At 44.9% G+C, this 25,000-nt stretch overlaps 1 protein-coding gene across 8 annotated transcripts in view; it reads left to right on the forward strand.

Moving 5' to 3' along the window:
• Positions 1-25,000, forward strand: part of LOC119583116 (transcription factor collier-like) — a 158,079-nt gene that overhangs the window by 120,973 nt on the left and 12,106 nt on the right. For all 8 annotated transcript variants that reach the window (XR_005229696.1, XM_037931625.1, XM_037931646.1 and 5 more), the window contains exons 7-8: positions 14,489-14,570; positions 21,672-21,798. Coding sequence is in view for 7 of the 8 variants with exons in the window: in XM_037931625.1 (XP_037787553.1) it covers positions 14,489-14,570; positions 21,672-21,798 (209 nt within the window). In the remaining variant the exon portion in view is untranslated. The remainder of the gene's footprint in view (positions 1-14,488; positions 14,571-21,671; positions 21,799-25,000) is intronic.

Raw genomic sequence — 25,000 nt, forward strand, 5'->3', positions numbered from 1 at the left:
ATCCCCTCCCCACACACACACACACACGCGCGCGCGCGCGCCCCTCGCACTGCACCACCAACCTCGGTCCGGCGCCACAGGACAGGCCTCGCCGCAGTAACTCATTCGAAGAGCGATTGCGTAATAGGCGAGGATCCATCACAGAAGTATTATCAAACATGGTCATGCATCTGTTACCCTTGTGAGGCGCGTGTGTTCGTATGCAGGGGGAGGGAGAGAGAGGGAGGGAAGAGAATAGGGAGGAAGGGCGGGAGAGAGGGAGGGAGGGCGGGAGGGAGGGAGGAGGGGTAGAAGAGGGGATAAGGAGAGAGGTGGGGAGGGATTCCCGGAGAGGGGAAGCGACCAAAAACCTGGCCATATGGTGTCATCAGTGAGCTACGTAGTGGCAGTGGGTCGTCCTCCTTTTTTATTATGATTATGGCCCACCACACCCTCTGCCGCCGCCGCCGCCACCCCACCGCCCACCGCCCACCGCTCGCCACAGCCATATTGTCCACTTGTGAAAACCCTCTCCTGATGGCGGCCTAAAAAAAAAGGCTTTATTCCCCGTGATGGCTTCTGGACTTGGATTTGGGTTTTTTAAGGGACGTGGGAATTCTTATCATGTTTTTTTTTCGTTTTTTTTAAAGAATAATGTAAAATACGATCACCTTAAAAAAAGGGGAAAAAAAATCAGATATAGACGTTAACACAAGAAATACCAACGGATCGAGAAGAAAAGGTAGATACATAAGACAGGTACAAAAAGAACGAGAGTCAAAGAAAGAGACAAAGAAAGATACAGAGATAGAAGGCAGAAGAGAAAGACACAGAAATGGAAGAGAAAGAGACAAAAATTGAAAACAGAAGAGAAAGAGATAAAGATAGAAGGCATAAAAGAAAGAGACAGAAATAGAAGACAGAAGAGAAAGAGCGACCGGAAGAATGAGAGAGAGAAAAAGGGAAAGAGAAAAAGGGATGCACTAGCAGGAGAAAAAGGGAATGAGTCCGCGTTCCGTGCCCCCCATCGATCGCCGACCCCGGAGTGAATGCTACAATTAACGTGGACATAATAGTGCTCATCCGGGTCTGAAGGGCCGACCACATGCTACACGGCACCAGCGCTAAAACAACAAGTGGCCCGACCCGACTGCCGACTTCCGACCTGCTGCCGACCGCACGTGCCACTTCCCGGAAACAGAGGGAGTTACTGATAGGTCCCCAGATGGCACCGCGAGAGCCGATGTTGCTATGGTGCGCGTGCTTGCACACTTGCTTGCTCTCCTCTGTGCGGCATGGTGTGGTTGTTGTTGTTTTTTTCTTTTTTTTTTTTTTTTTTTTAGAATGTCGAATGGTGTTGCCGTTTTATGTGATAAGGGAATAAGATAATAACGATATTGATTATTGCTTTTTTTATCATCATAGTTATCATTATTTCCACTGTTGACTTTATTCTTTTTTTTTTTTTAGAATTCATTATCATTCACTGTTTCTTCTTCTTCCTCTTTTCGCATTATTTTTATTAGTATCTTTTCTAAGCAAAACGTGTTAATGTTTTGGCTTAGCAGGCACACCTGATTTATGTTTTTGATGAAAGAGAGTACAGTCATTTGTCATACGATTTATGACAAAATCATAAATTCACATTCAAGACTAGGTTTGTTTAAAGTATTTCTTTATTAACATCTTTCTTTTTCTCTTCTCTCTCTCTCTCTCTCCTCTCTCTCCTCTTCTCTCTCTCCTCTCTTTCTCTCTCTTTCTCTTCTCTTTCTCTCTCTTTCTCTCTCTTTCTCTCTCTCTCTCTCTCTCTCTCTCTCTCTCTCTCTCTCTCTCTCTCTCTCTCTCTCTCTCTCTCTCTCTCTCTCTCTCTCTCTTCTCTCTCTCTCTCTCTTTCGGGTTATATATTTTTGCCTATTATATTACTGTATCTGTCTCTCTATATAGCAGTCTTTCTTTTTTATCTGCCCCTCCATCTCACTATCTACTGAACTATCTATCGCCATTAATCAGTCCATTTATCTAACTGCTGCTTAATCCATCTTTGCATATCTATCGATCTGCCTTTCTGTCTATCTTTCTCTTACATCGTTTCACTTTTATTCTTTCTTAACTTTCTCACCTCTCCTCATTCTCCTTTCTTCTCCCCTCTCCCCCCTTCCCACTCCTTCTTTCTTCCCCTCTTCTTCCTTCCCCTCTTCTTCCTTCTCCTCTTTTTCCTTCTCCCTCTCCATCTCTCCTTCGCCTTTTTCCCTCAATCCCCTCTCCTCATCCCTTACACATACACCTCCCTTCCCTCACCCTTCTCCCCTCTCCCCCTCACCCCTCTCCCCTCTTACACACTGGCCACGGCCCTCCCCCTTACAAAGCCTTCCTCCCCTTATCACAACCCTCATCCCTTTAAATGCCCGTCATTGCTTTATCCACCCTTCCCCTTTGCCGGTCATTCGTCATCGCGCTACTTCTTTCGTGGCGATTCTTTCATGCTTCTTCCTTTTATTCGTTTCGTGTTTTTTTTCTCTCTCTCTCTCTTTCTTTCTCTCTCTCTCTCTTTCTTTTCTTTTTGTTTTCTTTTTGACAGTTTTTTTATTTTTTTCTGTTTTTTTCTGAGAGGGAGGGAGAGAGAGCGAGAGAGAGAGATAGGGAGAGAGAGAGAGAGGAGAGAGAGAGAGAGAGAGAGAGAGAGAGAGAGAGAGAGAGAGACATAGAGAAAGAGAGAGAAGGCGAAAGAGAAGGAGAGAGAAAGCAAGATAGAGACAGACAGAGACAGAGAATATAACCCAAACACGTGACATCAGGATCCAGATTATATAAATCCATCAAACAAACAAAAAAACTACATTGCGTAAAAAGGAAGGACGTACACGGAACCATAACACACGATAAAAAAAACGAAAATAATTCAAACTAATCAAAGATAATAACAAAGAAGAACAAGACGAGAAGGAAAGAGAGAGACAACAAAAAGGGGGTAAGAATTAATGGAGGGGGGAGTCGTTTTTACGGACGAAATTAGCAATGACAAAATGCATGACGGGGGGAGGGAAGGAGGGAGGGAGGGAAGGAGGGAGTGAGGAAGGGGGGGAAGGAACAAGGGAACAACGAGGACCAAGAACGTGTATGGAGAAATGTGTATATATGATCCATTAATGTTAAGAAGCCAAGGGGACCAAAGGCATAATGTTGGTTGCAGATTTTTCTTATGGAGGGGATAAATATAAGCAAGTCGGTTGACGTTGCGGAGGAGTGAAGAATAATGATATAAGAAGAAAAATGCAGAGATAGGTAAGTTGAGAAAATTGGTGTGGGAAGGTATTCAGGTATGTATTGTGTGTGTGTGTGTGTGTGTGTGTGTGTGTGTGTGTGTGTGTGTGTGTGTGTGTGTGTGTGTGTCTGTATATGTGTATGTGTAGAGGTAAAAAAAAAAGAACAAAAAGAATGAGATACGACAAGAAGACAACATAACAGAACAAAAAAAAATAAAAAATAATAATAATAAAAAAGGCTTACAAACATACCCCCAAGGAAACCAAAACAGCAATTAAGCCGACGAAATCAGACACACAGTAGCCACAAGTCGGGATCGAGGAGCCTCCGTCCTCCTAACAACTGCGTGATCGATGGATCTACCCACCGCAGCGAGATGGACAGGGAATGACACTCGGATTGATGGATTGATTACCACGCTTCTGCCTCTATCTGCGTGGGGTGGGGAGGGGTGGGGAGTTGGGAGGCAAGGGGTGGGGAAGTGGGAGGAGGTGGGGAGGGGTGGGGGGAGGAGGAGGTGGGTTGAGAGGCAAGGGGTAGGAGGGTGGGGGGAGGAGGTGGGTTGAGAGGCAAGGGTTAAAGGGAGGGGGGGGGGGGCATGGAGATTTGAACGGATATATTGTATTGTTATGGTTGCTGTTGCATTTTTTATTTGTGTTGTATTTGTTGTTATGTTGTTGTTGTGATCGTCATTGTGATTACAACACAATAAGCATGGTTATTATTAAATCATGATTACCACGATTATTATGAACGTAAATGTCTTAATCTTCACTACTTCCATTATTATCACTTTCTCCCATCTCCTGCGTCCCTTGTCAGTACTAATTTCCACTTGCATAGCTGTCACTGAAACATAAAAAGCGCATTAAGAAACATCTTTACGTTAAATCATACAACGCATATAAAGTACCTACATTTGACATATTCATTTTGGTATAATTAATTCAAAGTTTCCTCTGCATTCGAAGGATAGCCATCTCCTTTCATGTTGCACCACATAAATTGCAGTATCAATATTATCATTCAGATTATATTTTACTAGTGCAATTATGGCTCGTCTATTATGCAAATGAAGACTTTTAATTCTGCCCTTATCTACAAATCCCTTCTAATGGACGGCGGTTCATATATAGATAAGCGCCGTCTCTCTCTCTCTCTCTCTCTTCCCCTCTTTGCCTCTCCTCTTCCCTTCCCTTCCCCTCTTCCATGTACTTTTTCCTTTCCCATTTTCCCCTTCTTCGTTCGATTCCCCTCGGTTGTCGTTGGATTTTTTTTTTCTCTCTCTCTTTCTCTTTATCATTCATCCTGTCTGCTTTGTCTGTTGCTTTCTTCCTCGTCTCTTCTTCTCATCATCTTCCTCCTTTTTGTCTTCTTTTCTTCTTCTCCTTCTTCCCTTTTGTTTTTTGTTTCTTCTTGGTTTTATTCATTCTCTCTTCTCTGTTCCTCTACCCCCCCCCCCCCTTCTGTACACGCCATTATGCCCTCTTTACTCTCCCTCCTCTTGACTCTCTCCCTCCCTTCTTTACCCGCTTCCCTCCAGTCCTCTCCTCCCTCCGTCACCCACCATCTCTCCCCCAACACCCCCACCCCCCCAGCCACCCGCCCACTCACTCTCGTATGCAAGTCGAAGGCAATACCGATCATCATGGCGATTACATTTCTATTCTGGCGTCCTTACTGCGGTCGGCGTAATGGAGCGGAGCCACGCGAGCGGCCCATGGGTGACACACGCCTCCCCTCCCCCTCCCCCTCCCTCCTCCTCATCGCGACGCAGTACATCACCCCGACGTTCTTGGTTTGAAAGATGTTGTTGCGTCGCCGTTGCTTGCTTGCTGGTTGGCTGCTTCGGTCGCCTAATTGGTGAGCGATTCGCCAATCCCGCGGCTGGATTCAGATGACCTGCATTACAACGTGAATAACAAGGTGCGCCCGTTTGAGGATTTGCCCGTCGGAGCATCGAGGCGACAAAATGCTCAAGCTTATTGGGCAAATACGCTGATACATTATCAAAGGCAAGTCCAACACCTTCGGCAAACAGGTTTTATCGCCGAAGCAAATAACAGGCAATGTTTCACCTGAACGGATCCCCAAGTTATTGATTACATGTTCTCTCACATTAGTAGTGTCAACACAGTATGTCTCATATACACTTACTTACCATCCACCAAGCATACACGTATATCACGAGAAACTATATAAATCTAACATTAATGATTTTCTCCCTGTGGTTCGCTATCTGCAGATGTTTACCTAACAAACACAGCATTGGCTGCTCATAACTTATAAGGCGCTGGTGTCGGGCGCGGCCAACCTCACGACCCGGCCAGCCAACCGCATGGAGAGGAGGGGAAAAACCGACTATGAGGTTCTTGTCTCGGTGCTTAAAGATTCTTTTAGTATCGTCTTTTCTTCTGTCCAAACATCTTGTGGCTTTCGAGCGTCGTTGCAGACTTCCCGACGTTTGCCGACTGCAGAAGCTCTTGTGTTGTGAGAGAGGACGAGTTGGAAGGGGGAGAGGTGAGGGGACGAGGGGAGGGGGCGAGGGGAGATATGACAATGTCCCTTGTGTTCTCCTCGTCCCCGCCTTATAAGGAAGGACCCGCGAGATAAGAGTTCACCAGCCGATAACCAAAACATCTCAGTGAAGCGGTACAACAAGATCCCTTTTGAGTGTGACAAATCGTGGAGCAAACGTTATCCCGCCGAAGTGGGGTGCTGGTGCGTGTCCAGCTGGGGGGAGGTGGGTGCCTGGGAGGAGGGGGGAGCGGAGGGCACGGCTGGAGGATGGGAGGGACCAAGTAAGCCAGAGCTGTTGCAAGATAGGAGGTGTTTTGTCAGTCCTCCTGCATGGCCTGGTGTCACCTCAAAGCTCCTTGCCGACGCGGGTTTGAGTTGCCCTCCTGCCCACTCCTTCCCCCCTCTACCCAACCCCATGCCCTCCGCCCTCCTTCGACCCCTACCCCTTGGCTCTCCCCCCTACCCCTTGGGCTTCCCTAAACCCCAACCCCTCCCCCTTAGCCTTCCCTAAACCCCACCCCTTCCCCATGGTCCCCCCCCCAAACCCTTACCTTAATACCCCCATCCCCTTCCCTCCTGCCCTCCTTAACGCCCCCCCCCCTCCCTCTCCCTCGGCCCTTACCCCTTTGCCCCTGTCCTTCGCTACTAAGAGGGGCCCCTGGGACGATTTTAGAGTGATACCCTGAAGTTTTCATTAACGAAGAAAGGTCGCTGATGATATAAAGATGAGACTTGATGAATTCCTCCACCCGCCGTCCCCAAAAGACGGGGGCGCTGTTTATTGTTGTTAGCGGCTTCGGTGTTATCGCTGCGCCGAGCCTATGTAAAGGTTTATTGCGTCTGTCAACAGTACAATGGAGATCATTACTAGCGTACATGTTTAGGAGATGAATTAGACATGCAGACAAACTCGCGGTCAGGAAGTTTGTGTTTGCCCGTTCTCGGTTAGTATTGTTTCAGCACACATGTCTAAGCCTTTGCCTTTCTGCCCTTCTGCCTCCCTTCCCCCTCTCTTCCTCTTCTTTTCCCCCTTGTTCGCCCTCCCTTCTTTTATTTTCCTCTTCCCTTTCCCCTTTCATCCTTCCTTCTCTTCTTCCCCCTATTCATCCATCTCTCTCGTCTCCCCTTCCCTTGTCTCTCCCCACTTCGCTCCCCGTCTCCTTCCCCTCTTCCCTCGTCTCTCCCCTCCTCTCTCCTGTCTCCCCTTCCCCCCTCCCAGTCTCGACAAGCCACAATTAGGTACTACATATCCATCACGTCCACATGACCCTTCAGCTGGCATTATTTCCCTTAAGGATCACGTGACCTAACCTGACCTCCTTCTCCGTTATTTGACCCCGTGGCCCCTTCGTAGCGTCATTATGTGTGTCGTTACTTCCCTCCTGCCCGGCCATACGTCACGGCCTGTCTCTGCCAATCAGCGCGCGATCTTCCCGAGAGCGAGAGAAGTTTTCGCGCCAAAAAATTTCCCGCTTATTGAAAAGGGAGAGATACGAGACCAATATATTTTAGTTATCATTTTCATTTAATCATTTAATGTTTATTTTTCGCGCCAAAGAAATTTCTGCTATATAAATTTCCAATATATATTTAGTTATCATTCTTATTTGATCATTTCATGTTTTAGAAGTTTATCTAGTTTTTTTTTTTCATTCATAAATGTCTTGAAAGCGCATTTTCATAGTAAATGAATGAATGGAAAACGCGGAAAAAAGGACCATAAATAATCGAAGTATCACCAGGAACGTAAACACAATTCACTCATCTCGAAACACGTGTGAGACCTTTATCCTCTCTGTGAGAATGTAGAGCTCCTGACGCGCCTTCGGATACGTGCCCTAGGGACATGCCCAGGTCACCCGGATTCTTTGGCAGATCCTTAGGGGCGAAGGGAGGGGGGGGGGCTCCGGATGCACGGTGAGGGGAGAGGAAAGGAGGGGAAGAGGGAGGGGGGGAGCCTTCAGGGAATAGGAACACCGGCGGGTACCTGACAGATAACGGTTATCATTGCGTCGTCTCTGATCTGGGAAGATTTTGATTTCATATCGGGAGAGGAATGAAAAAGGAAATCTTGGGACATTTACGTCGCTATTGGATATAACTCTTTCTCTCTCTCTCTCTCTCTCTCTCTCTCTCTCTCTCTCTCTCTCTCTCTCTCTCTCTCTCTCTCTCTCTCTCTCTCTCTCTCTCTCTCTCTCTCTCACACACACACACACTCACTCACTCACTCACTCACTCACTCACTCACTCACTCACTCACTCACTCACTCACTCACACACACACACACACACACACACACACACACACACACACACACACACACGAAAGAAAAATGAAAGAACGCACACAGACAACGCACTAGGCACCAACGGAAACTCCCACACATTTACAGGAAGTATCGACAAGTGAGTTTACCCCAAGAGGAACCCCGCCGCCACACTGACAACATCTCTCTTTTCGATGGGCTTTCCGGTTCTAGGCTTTTCCCACAGGTCCTTGCGGTGGGCGGTGGGCGGTGGGCGGATGTGCGAACCGCAACACGCCCGCGAACCGCCGCAATAACGCCCACCGCAACACCTTCAACTGCCCGCAAGCCAGACCATAGATATTATTTTTTTTTCACGCGCGGAGGCAATATGGCGCAAGGTGTTTCTGTCGCTCAGTCTCTTCGCTCCCGAGTTTACGGCTATTTTGGTTTCCACAATAAGGATCTTCTTATGCTATTTGCTGTTATTGTTTCTGTTGGATGAAATGTCCACGCTAGCGATCTTCTTAAATTATTTCTGTTAATGTTTCTGTTAATTTTTTTTTTCTAATAGGTGTTGAATGTTTTGCCATTATTACTGATTAATGCCAAAAATAAATTTAAAAAGAAATATTAATGATGATGATAATAATAGTAATAGTTATTATTACTACATTTTATCATTAGTATTGGTAGTAGTAGTTTACTATTATCATCATCATCATCATCATCATCATCATCATCATCATCATCATCATCATCATCATCATCATCACAATTATTATTAATAGTATGAGTATTATCATAATCATTTATTATCATTCTGATCATTACCATTATTATTATTATTATTTATTTTTTTATTATTATCATTATTATTAATGATAAAGAATAATTCAAATCATCCTTCCCATCATTATTAGAATCCCCTCCCCCTCCAAAAAAAAATAATGATAATAATAATAAAAGGTAAAAAAAACATCAAGTATGGCAACACTTTTCTTAGTTGCCAAGTACCCATTTCTCGTTACATTGCATTCGCTCTCCGAACATCTCCGCGTTTGTTCTTTTGCATTTTGTTCTCCTTCCCGGACTGAACAAATGAACTCTCGAGAAAGACATCTCTTGTGACGTGGAATATCTTGACTTACTGGTATTTTTCCACTGGACACATTCACTGCCTTGCATGAGGCCGTTATGTGTGCCATTATTCTCTCTCTCTCTCTCTCTCTCTCTCTCTCTCTCTCTCTCTCTCTCTCTCTCTCTCTCTCTCTCTCTCTATATTATATATATATATCTATATTATTATTATATATATATATATCTTTCTCTCTCTCTCTCTCTCTCTCTCTTCATCTCTCTCTCTCTCTCTTCTCTCTCTCTTCTCTCTCATATTATATATTATATATATATATATATATATATATATATATATATATATATATATATATATAATATGTGTGTGTGTGTGTGTGTGTTATGCGTGTATATATGCACACACACACATAACACACACACAACACACACACACACACACACACACACACACACACACACACACACACACACACACACACACGAGGCAATATATATATATATATATATATATATATATATATATTAATATATATATATATATAAATATATATATATATATATATATATATATATATATATATATATATATATAAAATTCCACGTTGTAAATACATAAAACTAAGAAAAAGTGCCGCGCGCAATGGAACAGTTGGGGTCGTATAGTAAGTCAGCATGAATATTTAAGCAGCAAGCAGGACATTCCTCACCGCCATCCTCAGACCCTACACTAGGAGTAGGTACAGCAGCTATACCAAGTGTCTCGCCTTTAGTAGTCGTTGCGCACGTTTAGGCACATAAATAACACAGGCGCCTTGGCCGAGGTAGATGGGGGAGTGATGGTGTATCTGTATGTCTGTGCGGGGGGATGGTCGCCGCATGAAACTGGGATTACGGGTTGAGGGAGGAGGGGAAGGAGGGAGGGAGGAAGGGAGGGAGAGAGAGAGAGAGTGAGAGAGAGAGAGAGAGAGAGAGGAGAGAGAGAGAGAGAGAGAGAGAAACAGTGAGAAGAGAAGAGCAACCAAGCGTAATCTTAAAGACGGTTCGAGTCCCGTCTCTCAAGACGTAGGTACACAGCGAAAGCGAGGAGGAGGAGGAGAAGAAGAAGAAGGAGGATGGGGTGGAGGAGAAGAAGGAAGAGAAGGAGAAGAAGAAGAAGAAGAAGAAGAAGAAGGAGGAGAAGGAGAAGGAGAAGAAGAAGGAGGAGGAGGAGGAGGAGGAGGCAGCGGCGGCGGCGGAGGGCCAGCAGCATCGGCCCACTCGCTCAGCATTATCCCCGGCGTGCGCGCCTCCGACACTTGTTCGGGGGTGTCGCCTCTCATTAGAGTCTGAGACTAATTAGTTCGCAGTTCCTCTCGTCTCTTGGACTTTAAAAGGCTTTGTTGCCGAATAATGAGACATGAAACAGGCCCCGCCTAAGATATTAGCGGATTTGTTTCAGCGAATGCAAAAGATAACGGAAGATATTGGGCTGCTGCGTGGCGGTTCGTGTCGACAACCAGGGATCGATTTTTCCTTTTTTTCTGTTTTTTGGTAATCTACCTGTATACTGACACTGGAGTATTGTACAGGACGCTTTGATATGTGTAGTACATTTCGCAGATTATATCTATACATATTAGAACTAGGCAGACATGATCGAAGCAGAAAGGGCCACACATTAAACATTATATGGATCGCTTCACTCGTAATCAATCGGTATAACAAAATCTGTATTAACGTACGAATAAGACAAAGTAGAAAAAGAGATAAGATCCAATAAAAAAGGTTCAAGAAGAAAAATAACGCGAGTTTGAGAAGCACACGTCCAGTCCTTCGCCATGCCACGAGGCTCGAAGTCCTTCAGAAGCGCGCTGCCTCTCCTCGGGGCAGCAGCGTGAAATGCGAGCAGACACCCGCAAACTGCTGCTTTAAGAAACCCCCGGACTTATTTTCTGGGAATTACCAGTAGATTGGCTTCTATCGGGCTGTTATTACTCCCGCTTTTTTTCACTGGCCTCTCTCCTCTCTCTTCTCTCTTTCATACGTGCTTAGGTATGGTTGGATTAAGGAGGTTACGGGTTGCGCGATTTGACCTGCCGATTTGTTTGTTTACAACATAGGTCGTTTTCTCCATTTTTTTTCATACGGACACGTGTAAACGAAGATGAGGAGAGAAAATGCGAGACAGTAAGGCCTAACCAAGGGAGAAATAAACAACTTTCTGCCGCCGGTATGAGACCTGTCACTACATATCAGGTCACATATAGTAACTGCTTGACCTCGCGTGCGCTCTGTCGCCTCCACAGCTGCCAACCAGGTGTCTCCGCTTTTTCCCCTCAACCCGGAATTCTTACAGACCGTCTATATTTTCCCCTCTCCTCTTTGTATCTTTCTTCGCTCATCCGTTGGCAATAAAATCGATAATCTCTCTAAAAAAAAAAACTATCCACGACACAAAGCTGTGTTATTTCGCGTCTTGTTCATTTAAAGTAATCGGAAACTCGGGGGGAAAATTAGGCCCGTGCGCCCGCCCGACGTTCATTTGTCAATCATGGTCTCACGCGCAGAATCAACAGAGGCGTGTGGTTGGAGGTGACAGCTCCGTCGTTTTTCCACTACGTTGTCAAGCTTGACGTCTTTGTAAACAACTCTGAGGGGAGTCGAATTTTGTTAAAAGAAAAACAAAATATTTAAAAAAAGGAATAATAATAAAAAAAAGAGAGAGATACAAGACACTAAGACATTCGCCAAGACATAGCTTACACAACCGCCAGGCGCCATTATGCATCAAGAACCAATTTTTAAACATTTCCTCCCCGCGCATTAATCGACAGCGAGCGGACGGTAGCTAATTACGGGATCGGGTTCAATACGCCATGAGACATTATCGGATCCAGCAAGGTTGCCCCGTGTAGCATTAGATTTGTAAAGCTTCTCAGATATTCCTCACGCCTCGGCCTGTAGTGGTAGAGATCCCGAGGATGTCAAGATTATGTTACACGTCGGCAATGAGGTCCCTGATTATATCATTGGGTTGTGTGTTGGTGTTATGTGTGTTATGATCTCGGTTGGAAGGAAAAGGGAATTATTCAGGCGACATTGGGAATGCTCCTTTGGTCTTTCTTTGGATCTGTGTTTTTTTTTCTTATGAGATAAGAAAAAAAGGAGGGAGAGATAGATACCAGGAGAGGAAAAGGAGAGAGAGAGGGAGGGAAGGAGAGAGAGAGAGAGAGAGAGAGTGAGAGAGGAGGAGGAGGAGGAAATACTGCTGCCTTTGCTCTATGAAGCTACTTTGTGAGTCAATTGTTATTCCGACTTTACCCAAGACATTGCCTTCCGCTTCACGGGAAATAACATGATGCATTTCCCCCATTATTTCTCTTTTTGAGAAAAAAAGGGAAAACCAAAATGACACGTATAATTTTACATTTTCAAAATTATTACACACACGAAATTATATATCAAAACAAACAAACAAAAACAAAACAAACAAAACCCAAAATAAAACACATAAAAATCAAAATAACTAATACAAAAAAACAAACCAATAAGAATAAACACAGGAAAAGAACAAAACAAAAAAACATAAAAAAATAAATTCAAACACAAAAAAGAATAACAAACACAAAATAACAAACACAAGAAACAAACCAATAAGAATAAAGACACAAAAAAGAACAAAAAAAGATACAAACACAAATAAAAGAATAAAAAAAAACGCACAAAAAAATTTAACTCCGGAACTGACTGCGTAACACGAGACGGTGTTTTGGCGACAAATGGAACCGAACGTCACACAAGGCAGGCGAGCGAGCGAGGCAGCGGATGCTCAGGCGATCACCTTGGTCCCTGTCATTAGAGCTCTCGATGAGGCTTTCGGATTTTCTATGGAGATATTGGTAGAGAGAGAGAGAGAGAGAGAGAGAGAGAGAGAGAGAGAGAGGAGGAGAGAGAGAAAGAGGGGAAGGGAGTGGGGAAGAGAGAGGGAAAGAGGAGAGGCGAGAAGAGAAGAGAGAGAGAGAGGGGGGAGGAAGAAAAAGAGAAAGATAGGTTTGGTTTTATCATATCGTGGAATGGTTCTTTATTTCTTCCTGTTTACCCGTTTCTCTACCTTTTATTTTTTCCCTTTCCCTTGCTTCCTCTCCCTTCTCCTTTCCGTCCTCCTCCCCTTTTCACCATTACTTCTTTCTCCTCTCATATTCAGTCTAATGAGAAAGAGGGAGAAAAATAACCAGTTTCAAGATTTCCCTCTTCCTCTTCCCTCTCGTGTTCGTCTTCTTCAATTTCCCACTTCTTCCCTTCTTCATCTTATTCCCTCTTCCTTTTCTTTTTTTGTCTCTTTCTTTCGCTTTCGTCACCCCATCCCACCTTCTTGATTCTTGTTCTCTCGGCTCCTGCTCTCATTCCTTCCCTTTCTTGCCCCTTCGCTTCGCCCTCCTCATTAATCTGTTCCCCAACCTCATAACGTCATTTCAGCCCCCCCCCTCCCCTTTTCCACCTTCCTCCCCCTCCTCCCCCTTTCCCCTTCTTGTCTCTCAACCCCTCCTCCCCCCCACTGCCCTCTCTCTCTCTCTCTCTCTCTCTCTCTCTCTCTCTCCCCTCTCTCCCCTCTCTCTCTCTCTCTCCTCTCTCTCTCTCTCTCTCTCTCTCTCTCTCTCTCTCTCTCTCTCTCTCTCTCTCTCTCTCTCTCTCTCTCTCTCTCTCTCTCTCTCTCTCTCTCTCTCTCTCTCTCTCTCTCTCTCTCTCTCTCTCTCTCTCTCTCTCCTTCTTCTGTCCTCCTCCCTCCTCTTCTTCCTTCCTCCCTCCCTCCCTCCCTCCCTCCCTCCCTCCCTCTCATTCCTACCCTCTCTTCACTTCCCTCCCTTTCCTTCCTCCCTCCCTCCTTCTCTCTTTCTCCTTCCCACCCTTCCCTCCCTCTTCCCCCTTCCTCCCTCTCTCCATCTCTCTCTCCCCCTATTCGTCGACCTCGCGATCTCCTGCCAGCTGTATTGCCCCGTTTTCTTCACTACAGAGGCTAATCTGATCTATAATGTCATTGCTTTATCAATTCAGTTGACGAGGACCCCATAGGTAGGGTAGGAGGCGGGTCCGCGAATGTAGTTTAAGGTTAGATCCTTTTTTTCATCTATTTTTTTTAGTTATCTCTGTGATTGTTGTTGTTTATGTGGTTATCGGGATTTATTTTTTTATTGTTTTGGTTGTTGGTTATTTGCTGTGTTTTGTAATTTGTTATTTTGTTGTTATTATCATTAATACAATTGTTATCATCATCATCATCATCATCGTTATTATTATTATTATTACCATCATCATTATCACTCCATACTTGTCACTTAATTATATTTTCGTTTCTCAATGAATAATCATGATCCGTCTAACAATAATTTCCTTTCCTTTTGCAGGTTCTTCCTCAAATTCTTCTTGAAGTGTAACCAGAACTGTCTCAAGAATGCAGGGAACCCCAGAGACATGCGGCGCTTCCAAGTGAGTATTACCTCTGTTCCTTAAGATACGTAAATAAGTAAATAGTACATACATGCATACGTACATACATACATACATACATACATACATACATACATACATACATACATACATACATACATACATACATACATACATACATACATACATACATACATACGTACGTACATAAACACACACACAAAGAGAAAGGAGGGAGAGAAAGAGTCCAAATGACTACCAGACAAAAAGAACAAGAGAGGCAGATAAAGAGAGACAGACAGACAGACCGACAGACAGACAGAGACCAATAAGGAAACGGAAACAGAAGAGAAAGAGAAACAGCGAGAGGCAACCCGGCATATCAACACACACATACGCACTCCACGCCATGAATCAGCTGAAGGAGACCCGGGGTTCCTCCTGCTGCTGTTAATTTGTCGGTTTTGTCATAACAGAAATATCGTATTGCCCGGAGGAGGAGAGGAAGGGTGAGGGCAGGGGAAGGAGGGGGGTGGGCAGGGGGGAGGAAGGGGGCGTGGCAGGGGGAGGAGGGAGGAGGGGCAATGGGAGGAGGGGCGGGGCAGGAGTAGGAGAGGGGATAGGGGGGGTATTAAAGGGGGGGTATGGGGGTGTTGACTTGAGTTTGTCCCAAAAAAATCCTTTGTTTCTTTTCTTCGTTCTTATTGTTGTTATTAGTTTGTTGTTGTTGTTGTTGTTGTTTTTTTTATTAACAACATTATTAATATACTATATCGCGTGGTCTCCTTCATCTCTCTGCTTTACCAGTCAAGGTTTGCTGTCACTTTGCTGCGTCATTTTTCCTATCATTTTCATTTCTCGTTTTACATCTCTTCTTTCTGTTATCGCTCTCCCTTTCATCTCCCTTCTTTCTACACGCGAGGGTTAGGAACGAAGGAGAGAGAAGGATCAAGGAAAGAAAAAAATAAATAAAAAAGAAGGGAAAGAGACGCATAAAAAGGCGAAGACAAAAGAGGCATAAAAGCAAAGCAGAAACTCATCAACACATTCCCCACGAACCGCTTGTGAAGATCGCCCGGGTTCAGAAAGGGTTCAGGGAGGGTTCAAAAGCGTACAAAGAAGTTCAGAAAGGGTTTTAAAAAAGTGTAGAAAGAGAAGGGTACGGATAAGCAGAAAAAAATGGGAAAAAGGGTTCAGAAATAATTAAGAAAAGGTGTTGTGAAAAGGAATCAAATAGGGTTCGTTAAGAGTTCAGAAGAGCATTGAGAAGGGGTTCAGTATAGGGTTCAGAAAGGGGGATAGTCAGTAGAGTTTTAAACAGTTAACTTTAATAAGGGGTTCCAAAAGGGGGGAGGGTTGATAAAGGGTTTTAAAAAAAGTAGCTTCAATAACGGGTTTTGATAAGCAGGGTCAATAAAGGGTTCAAAAAACAAAGTTCCATAATCCGCAATGTTGAGAGAGTAAGGGAGCTTAAGACTCGGCCTTGATAAGGTAATGAGTGGGTGTGTGGAGGAGCGTCCCAGGGGAGGGCGAGAGGCACTGTCTGTGAGAGGCACTGTGCCACACTTGTTGTGCCAGTCCCTCCTGCTTGTCTCCCGACCTCAGCAACATCACTACCTCTTATCTCGCGGCGGCCTTATCAGGGGCCATTTTTTAGGGATATATGTTTTTTTCAGTCTCTCTCTCTCTCTCTCTCTCTCTCTCTCTCTCTCTCTCTCTCTCTCTCTCTCTCTCTCTCTCTCTCTCTCTCTCTCTCTCTCTCTCTCTCTCTCTCTCTCTCTCTCTCTCTCTCTCTCTCTCTCTCTCTCTCTCTCTGTTTTAAGTTTGGTGATGATTATTACGATGGTTGTAGTGGTGATGAGGAGGTTTTCTTGTCAGTTGATAGTCATTATTTTTTTAAGGATTATTATTTCAAAAGCGAAAAGGAATGTTGATCGAAATGCTGCAGAGGTAATGAGGCTAGGGAAACGGTGTGTACTTATATAGTATGCAGCAAGCGTATGGAAAGTGGTTATGTTTGTGATTAGATACTCTGGAGTAAATAGTGAGAACGGCGTCTCTCGGAAGGTATTTCGCACTGAAGGGAAAAGACGATGCCCTGTCTGTCGCATTAGCGCGTCACTCAAAAGTTTCCTGTGGGTACTTGTGCGACGCTCTGCTAATCCGACAACTTTACATCATGCTCAAAGACATAAGATTTAATCAGCCTCTCCATCATTGTAACGAAGTTAGGCAACTCGTTTAAACTTTGCCCGTATTTCATTATCAAATATAAACGACAGACAGGACAGACACCGGGCGCGGGGCGGGGCCTCACGCGAGCCTTGGACTCGACCCGATTCGACCCGACTCGTTCTTGGGACTCGAACGACTCGCGCCTGGGACTCGACCCGACCCGGCCGAGGCAGCGACGGCAGCGTGATTGAGCGCAGGGTCAGTAGCCGGGGCCGCAACCTTGTTGTAGCCCCAGCCTTCTCATTACTGCCGCGGGCTTGGCGGAAGTGGGGGCGTGAGGCTAGCCAGGCCCCGGGAAACAAGGGCGCCTCTCACCGCCCACAAGGAACTACCGAGCATGTCCAGCCACGACACGAGCGGGACGGAACAGCACAACAGGCTGGGCGTGCGACGTCTCAACCCACCTTCAGCCCACCCCTCGGCCCACTGCTCCACCCACCTTCAGCCCACCCCTTCTCCTCTGTCGCAAGCGGCCACAGCCTCTGTCCCTTGTCCTCCCTCACCCCCTCTTCCGCCCCCCCCCCCCGACCTGTCCTCTCCGCCAGATTACGAGAGCGCAGTCGGGGCGGAGAAAAGGGCCATCTTAAGGGCGTCGAGACACCGGCCTCCGTCCCTTGCCTCGCCGGGCTCTCGGCCTCTTACCAGGACCGACCGCCGCCGGCCACCGGTCCTCGCAGACAATAAAAGTCATATCCCTTAACAAGTCGAGCGTCCATCCATTTCCTCGGTACATCTTGTTTATGAGGTCCTCACACCGCTTCTGCAAGCTCGTGAATTTTTCAAGCGGGGATTCTGAGCTGGCCGCGAGGGAAGGGTGGGGGGGGGGGGGGAAGGTTGACACTCCTCTTCCTTCCTCCACCTCCTTTTCCTCCTCCTCCTCCTCCTCTTCTTGTTCTTCCTCCTCCTCCTCTTCTTCTTTTTCTACCTCTTCTTTATCTTCTTCTTCCTCTTTTTCTCCCTATCCCTCTCTATCTCCCTTTTCCTCCTCTTCTTCAACTTCCTCCTCCTCCTCCTCGTCCAGCTCGCTTTTCTTGTCATTTTCCTTCCAGGTTCAGGCGACGCGGCGAGATGTGAACATGTGTTCGCCTCCGTCCTTTTTGCCTTCCTCCTCTCCTTTTTCCCCTCTCCGGTTCTCCAGAGGCGCCTTAACTCTCGCACGGCGCTCAGCCTCCGCCCCATTCAGCTTCTCTTCTCAGCCCTTATAAACGGCCCTCGACGTGGCTCCGGCGCTCGCTATCAATCATGAATCGCGACCACTTACGGGGCTTTTGTCTCGATTGTCGCAAACACGTGTAATATTAATGCGCGAGTGCCGGTGTTTGCATGTGCAAACGCTCTCTCGATGTTATGCTGTTTCCCCGCCTAGTTAGTGTGTGCGTTTCCATAATTGATTGATTAATCCATCCGCTTCTGTCGATATATATATATATATTACATTATATTATATATTATATTGTATATTATATATATTATTATGTATATGTGTGTGTGTGTGTTGTGTGTGTGTGTGTGTGTGTGTGTGTGTGTGTGTGTGTGTGTGTGTGTGTGTGTGTGTGTGTTGTGTGTGTGTGTGTGTGTGTGTGTGTGTGGTCAGTGTGTGTGTGTGTGTGTGTCAGTGTGTGTGTGTGATTGTGTGTGTGTGTGTGTGTGTGTGTGTGTATATAACAGCCAAACACGGACATTTGTAGTGAGATGAAGTTGTCCGCACCCAACCCTCTCTTCTTGCCAAACATTCGTCTGTAGATAAGACACAAATTCGTAAAAATAAATAATTTCCATAAAAGGACCGAGAGAGAAAATTCACACATCGTGTCTCCGGCCATAAAAGCCTGACGGAGGCGAGGGTGTAGGCCCGGGTTTCCCTTGGGGGTGGGGGGGGGGGTGATGACGGCTGGGGCTGCTACACTCCTTAACTACCTCGCACGTGGACCTGTGAGGCAGGGAGGGAGGGAGGGCCTTCGCGCGCTCGCCTCCGATGTCTCTCTCTCTCTCTCTCTCTCTCTCTCTCTCTCTCTCTCCTCTCTCTCTCTCTCTCTCTCACTTATTTACTCACGTTCACTTTCTCTATCTCTCCCTTTTTTGCTCTCTGCCTCCGCATCCCCTCCCCCTTATACGTGCTTACGAGAACACATGCACATCATATTTATATATACACAGGCAAAACAAATATAACTTTTTACATTCCTTTTTTTTCTCCTTCTTCGCCCTCGCCCCTGCACTGTTTCGTTTCTCCTAAACCTGCCCGTGTTATCTTGCACAGCTTGTTTCCGTCAGGCAGAATGAGTCGGCCCCATATATACACGCGTATATAAATACTGCCTTCGCCACCTCCCTGCCTCTCTATGAACACTAGCATCTTTTAAGCGGTAGGATATTCCCCGTGTTTGTTGAATCAGGCCCTTGTTTGTGTACCCGAACTCTGTGGGATTACAAAAATTTCCTTTTTAAAATGATGTGAGGGCGATAATGTGAACATTTATTTGTTGGTTATATAGATGAGTTAACGACCGCCTAACACGTCGCGACGGGTCGACTCTCGCGTTCGAAAGTCTGCCTTGTAAATCGTCTGGCTGAAAAAGTTTACCCTTGATCAAGTCTCCTGCAAAAAAACTCAACAACTCCTGTCGTTTAATGGTGTCGCGCTCATAATTGTTTTCATTAGAGACGAGCCTTCGATCCAACATAAGGAAGCGGGTGTGACTTGTACCGAGGACACGAAGCAGACGTCGCAGTCAAAACAGAAGTTACGGACGACAGAGGGCGCCAGTGTTTGTGTTGGTGAGATTTATGCCACCAGATGGCAGGCCTGCGTCTTCCGCCCGACATGCCCGCGTTTGGCTCATTATCACTCTCTCCTCCTTTTACTCTTCGTGTTTATTTTATTTGGTTTCTCTGTGCTTACCGCAGTTATTAGGGATTTTATATGTTTGTTTAAAAAAAGAAAATGTTTAAACTGAGAATACCATTTCACACCATTACATATTTTTACACGATACCACACCGCCGCATCATTTTTATTTCCTTCACCTATCTAAAATTGCATTTAATTCATTTTAAAAAGGCATTTCATAAAATCCTCAAGATCTCTACGGCGGGTGTCACGTGTTAGTTAGATTAATATTCTAAGGCAATATCAATTTGTCACCAAGCTGCGGCCGCCATCTACGATCTCCCAAGATGCGCTGCGGGAGATTTATAGCACAGTATGTCTCTTGCGGTGTTCCGGAGCACTCTCTCTCCCTCTCGATCTATCGGTTCTATCTCGATTTAGAATTGTACGTTATCGAGTTCTATATACGTTGCCAATCATGGAGTGATATAGCCGAAAGAGAGAGCGAAACAGAGATAGACAGGGAAAAAAACAGACAGACAGAAAAAAGAGCCACAGAGATATATAAAAGAAATCAAATAATACAAGTAACGACCTCCACCTCCCCTCCCTCCCCTCCCTCCTGTCAGTGGCATTCAGGAACGTAAAGAATTCCCACTCCTTATCAGCGGTCTCCATTCGTGCGAGAGGGGATTACGCATGTCCACTTCCCACTCTCCCCCTCCCCTCCTCGCCTCCCCTTTCTCTCCTTCTCTCTTTCCCTCCCTCCCTCCTTTCTTTTTTTTTTTCCTTCTCTCGCTCTCTTTCTGTCGTCACGTGACCTATTTACCCGCCATTAATCCACCAATCCGGTGTCACTTTATCTTTCCCGCCACTCGACGTCACTTCCGCTTGGTTGGACCGAGAGCTTCCGGTTTTCTTGAAGGCTCGACTGATTTGCATTAACGAAAGACGGGAAAACGGGGAATAGCTTACGTAATTATGTGTATCATTTATTAACAAGCCGTAAAGTAATTAATGTCACTGAGGATACGGGATGGAAAGAATTCGCACAGCCATTGATTTCCTGGTTAATCGCACCCTCTTCAGAGTGCGGTGGGCGTTTGGGCGTGAATGAGAGGGCGGGGTTGGAAACGAAGGGCGTGAGAGAGTGGAAGGAGAGATACCAATCCCCTTCGAAACGCCTGCTTAGCGCTCTCTCTCTCTCTCTCTCTCTCTCTCTCTCTCTCTCTCTCTCTATATATATATATATATATATATATATATATATATATAATATATGCAATATCATATATATATATATATATATATATATATATATATATATATATATATATATATATATATATATATATATATATATATATATTTCTACCTTTCTCTCAATCTATCTATTTTTTTTATATTTTGCTACTCTCTAATATCAGATACCATTATAGGCAGCACCATGGACAGAAGAACAAACTATCTGTATTACATATATATGATTATTTTATTTCGTGCTCTCCCATAAGCATATTCATACCTACACTGAAAGAGACATTCAGCCAAAAACAAATGATTACTTTCAACTGCCTGACTCACCTTCAACCCACCCTCAACCCCTCCCACCCACCCTCCACCCACCCTTCCACCCGCCCTCCCACCCACCCTTCAACCCCTTCCCCCACACTTTACCCACCCTCCCACCCACCCTCCACCCACCCTTCCACCCGCCCTCCCACCCACCCTTCAACCCCTTCCCCCACACTTTACCCACCCCACCCATCCACACCTATCCCACCCCCCTTCAACCCGCCCCTCCACCCACCCTTCAACCCTGTCCCCCAACACTTACCCACCTCCCACCCACCCTCCACCCACCCTTCCACCCGCCCTCCCACCCACCCTTCAACCCCTTCCCCCACACTTTACCCACCCTCCCATCCACCCTCTACCCCCCATTCAACCCCTTCCACCCAAACTTTACCCACCCTCCCACCCGCCCTCCCACCCACCCTCAACCCGCCCTCCCACCCACCCTTCAACCCACCGTCAACCTCAATACTAATCAGAATTCAACTCCCTTCTTGCAGGTGGTCATCTCCCAGCAGGTGGACGTCGCCGGCCCTCTGTTGGCGGTTTCAGACAACATGTTTGTTCACAATAATTCGAAGCACGGCAGACGGGCCAAGCGCCTCGACCCCACTGAGGGCATGTTCGGTGAGTGCTTGTACACTGAGGCTTGTTTTGTGTTTTGTGTTTTGTGTGTTTGTTTTGTGTTTTTCGTGTGGTTTTTTTTTTTTTTTTGGAAAATTGTGTTATTCTCCTTCGTCATTGAAGGGAGTTGTTAATGCTTATTATATGTGTTTTTTTTTTGTTGTGTATTTTATTGTGTTCTCTCTCTCTCTCTGTCTATTTATCTCTATCTCTCTCTCTCTCTCCCTCTCTCTCTCTCTCTCTCTCTCTCTCTCTCTCTCTCTCTCTCTCTCTCTCTCTCTCTCTCTCTCTCTCTCTCTCTCTCTCTCTCTCTCTCTCTCTCTCTCTCTCTCTCTCTCATTTCCTTTAAAAAATGTCATCAGAAATAGTCTTTTCTAACGTATCTTAAAAAAAAAACTTTATTCAAGAGCGAAATTTATCCCTACTTATCATACTTTTTGGAGGGGGAGCGAGAACCCTCTTGGAAAAAAAATAACTTCCTCGACACAATGTTTCTCGAAAATTCCAATTGTAATAACTCTAAGGACTCCTTCACTCTTTTCGTGTCTTCTCTGTTCTTTTCTCTTCGTTTCTTTTCCGTTTAATGTTTTTTCTTTTTCCTTTTTCTCTTTTCTTCTCTCTTTCTTTTGCTTTTGTCTTTTAGTGTAGTCTAGATTTTTTTCCTCTCTTCACTCTTCTTTTTTCTTCTCTAGTCTTGTCTTCTCATCTCTTCTCTTCTCTTCTCCTCCGTATCTCTCGCTCCCCCCCCCCATTCTCCCTATTCTTTTTCCTCTCTCTCTCTCTCTTTTCTTCCCATCTCCCTCCTTCTCGCTCTCCCTCCTCCCCCCTCACCCCCTCCCTGAATCTTATCGCGCCGTCCCTCTCCATAGCTTTTAAATCTCCCGTCGAGGTGGTGGCGGCGCGAGACTTAGCTTACTGGTATGAACTATGTCTTTTACTAACTTTGGGAACCCCGGAGCGATCTTACGGTAAAAAGCAACAATAGTTTCTCATTTGTAAGTTGGTCTTAGACAATCCCCCGCGGGGCCATAGCTCCCCGCTGATTGGTTTATTCTCCCAGCGGGAACCAGCCTCGGCCGCTGATTGGTCCGAGAAGCCTCGTTGTTCACAAGACGTGGGAATGGCAATTCGGATTTTTATGTATGTGTTTTTGAGAACCTTGTCGCTGCGGGGAATCTTTTGGATATAAAGAATATATCGAAATCAGAGCGATAAGCATCGGCTGCGTATGACAAAGAGAGTAGTTGAAAGAGAGAGTGCGTTTTGTTTGTTTATCATCGTTTACGGGAGGGTAATATCTTGTCATTTTCACCCCCGCGAGGAAGGCCCGGCGATGTTTACGACAAGCCGAATTGTCGCTTATAAGAATTTCGTCCCTCCCACCTCTTCCATCTCCGTACTTCTTATTTCTCTCCCATTCCTGCTCTCCCTCCTTTTTCCTCTTCTTTAGAGTCCACCGTAAATCATCTCACGGAATATAGAAAAGCCTAGAAACGGAGCGAAGTGATAGCAAGCGAGGGCCCCGAGCACATGACCATTTTGTGATCCCGTAGAATCGCGCGCCGGCGTTGCCATACGGGGGCCGCGTTCGAGTGTGACGTTACGCTCACCGCGGCGGCCGGTGAACGAACGCATCGGGAATCAATAAATATTTCGCCGGGCCTGGAATTACGAGCATATTATCTCTCAATGGCTCTAACTTAGTTTATTCGTGCGCCGGGGTGGGTGGGAGCACTTTTAAACCGATATCACACCCTCTTCAAGTTATTAGGGGCGCCGTTAGAATATCCTAATTAGGAAGAGATACATTTTTTTATTCACTTTCGTTTTTTTTTTCTTAAAGTATGATTACTTTGTTTTGTTTAGATGATTTATAGAACTCTGAATAACGGTAATAATGATAATCGTAATAATGATAAAGACAATGATAATGATGATAAAGATGATAATAATGATAATAAAGATAATAATAATGATCTTGCTCGCTGTGAGGAGAATGGGGAATAGAGAAGCTGTAGTCATTATCAACGGCGCTTAGCTCCTCCTGTTAGTCAGGAACGAGAATAATGATAATCACTTAACTATAACAGTTGAATAGGTAGTGATAATAATAATAATAATATCATTATTATTATTATTATTATTATTATTATTAATGATAATAATAATAATGATAATAATAATAATAATGATAATAATAATAATATTAATAATAATAACAATAATAATAATGATAACAGCAATACCAATAATAATAATAAAATAACAATAACGATAACAACAACACTAGTAATCATAACACAAACAATCGAAGATACATAAATAGATAAAACGTAAGGAGAGAAAGAGAGAGAAAACGAAACGCGAAGACCTGTTCGGAGATGAATCATGGATCAGTCACTCGGCCTAATCTCCCTTTGGAGTCAAGGTAGGCCTATGACGCAAGAGCTGGCTGATGACTCCCCTCGCTCGACCGCCGTGATGATTAGGGGCCGGAGATCAGTCAACGGCGGTCAAGCGAAGGGGAGGGGAAGGGAGGGGAGGGGAAGGGAGGGGGGAAGGGGAAGGGAGGGGGAGGGGGAGGGAGGAGGGTAAGATCCTTGATGTTACTTTTTTTTTTTTTGGGGGGGGAGGGCTTTCTTTTTGGGTTATATTTTTTCCGTTTCTTCTTATTTTTGTTTATGGATATATATATATATATATATATATATATATATATATATATATGTGTGTGTGTTTGTGTGTGTGTGTGTGTGTGTGTGTGTGTGTGTGTGTGTGTGTGTGTGTGTGTGTATGTATGTGTGTGTGTGTGTGTTACCTCATTTATTTATTGATCATATATATCTTTTTTTAATCTCCTTCCCCAACATAATCTTTTTTCTCTTTCGTTTTCTTCCTTTTCTTTTTCCTTCTTTTACACTTTCTCACTTTTCTTGGTGTTTCCCTTAAACGAAGCATATTTCCTCGTATTCTCTCCTTTCTTGTGTGTGTTCTTAGTCTCTTATTCGTGAATTTAGATTTCCTTAGTTAGAACGTATTTTATGGTCAAACTACGACGTGGTTGCAAACTTGAAACACTATTTATATTTTCACGTCTAAGTCATAGTGAATGTTCTTTATACTCTTTTCCGAATCTTTATTTATATATTGTTATTTATTATATTTTCTTTCTTTCTTCTTCTTTCTTCTTCTTCTTCTTCTTCTT

Source organism: Penaeus monodon, chromosome 2 (assembly GCF_015228065.2).
Source record: "Penaeus monodon isolate SGIC_2016 chromosome 2, NSTDA_Pmon_1, whole genome shotgun sequence".
NCBI lineage: Eukaryota > Metazoa > Arthropoda > Malacostraca > Decapoda > Penaeidae > Penaeus > Penaeus monodon.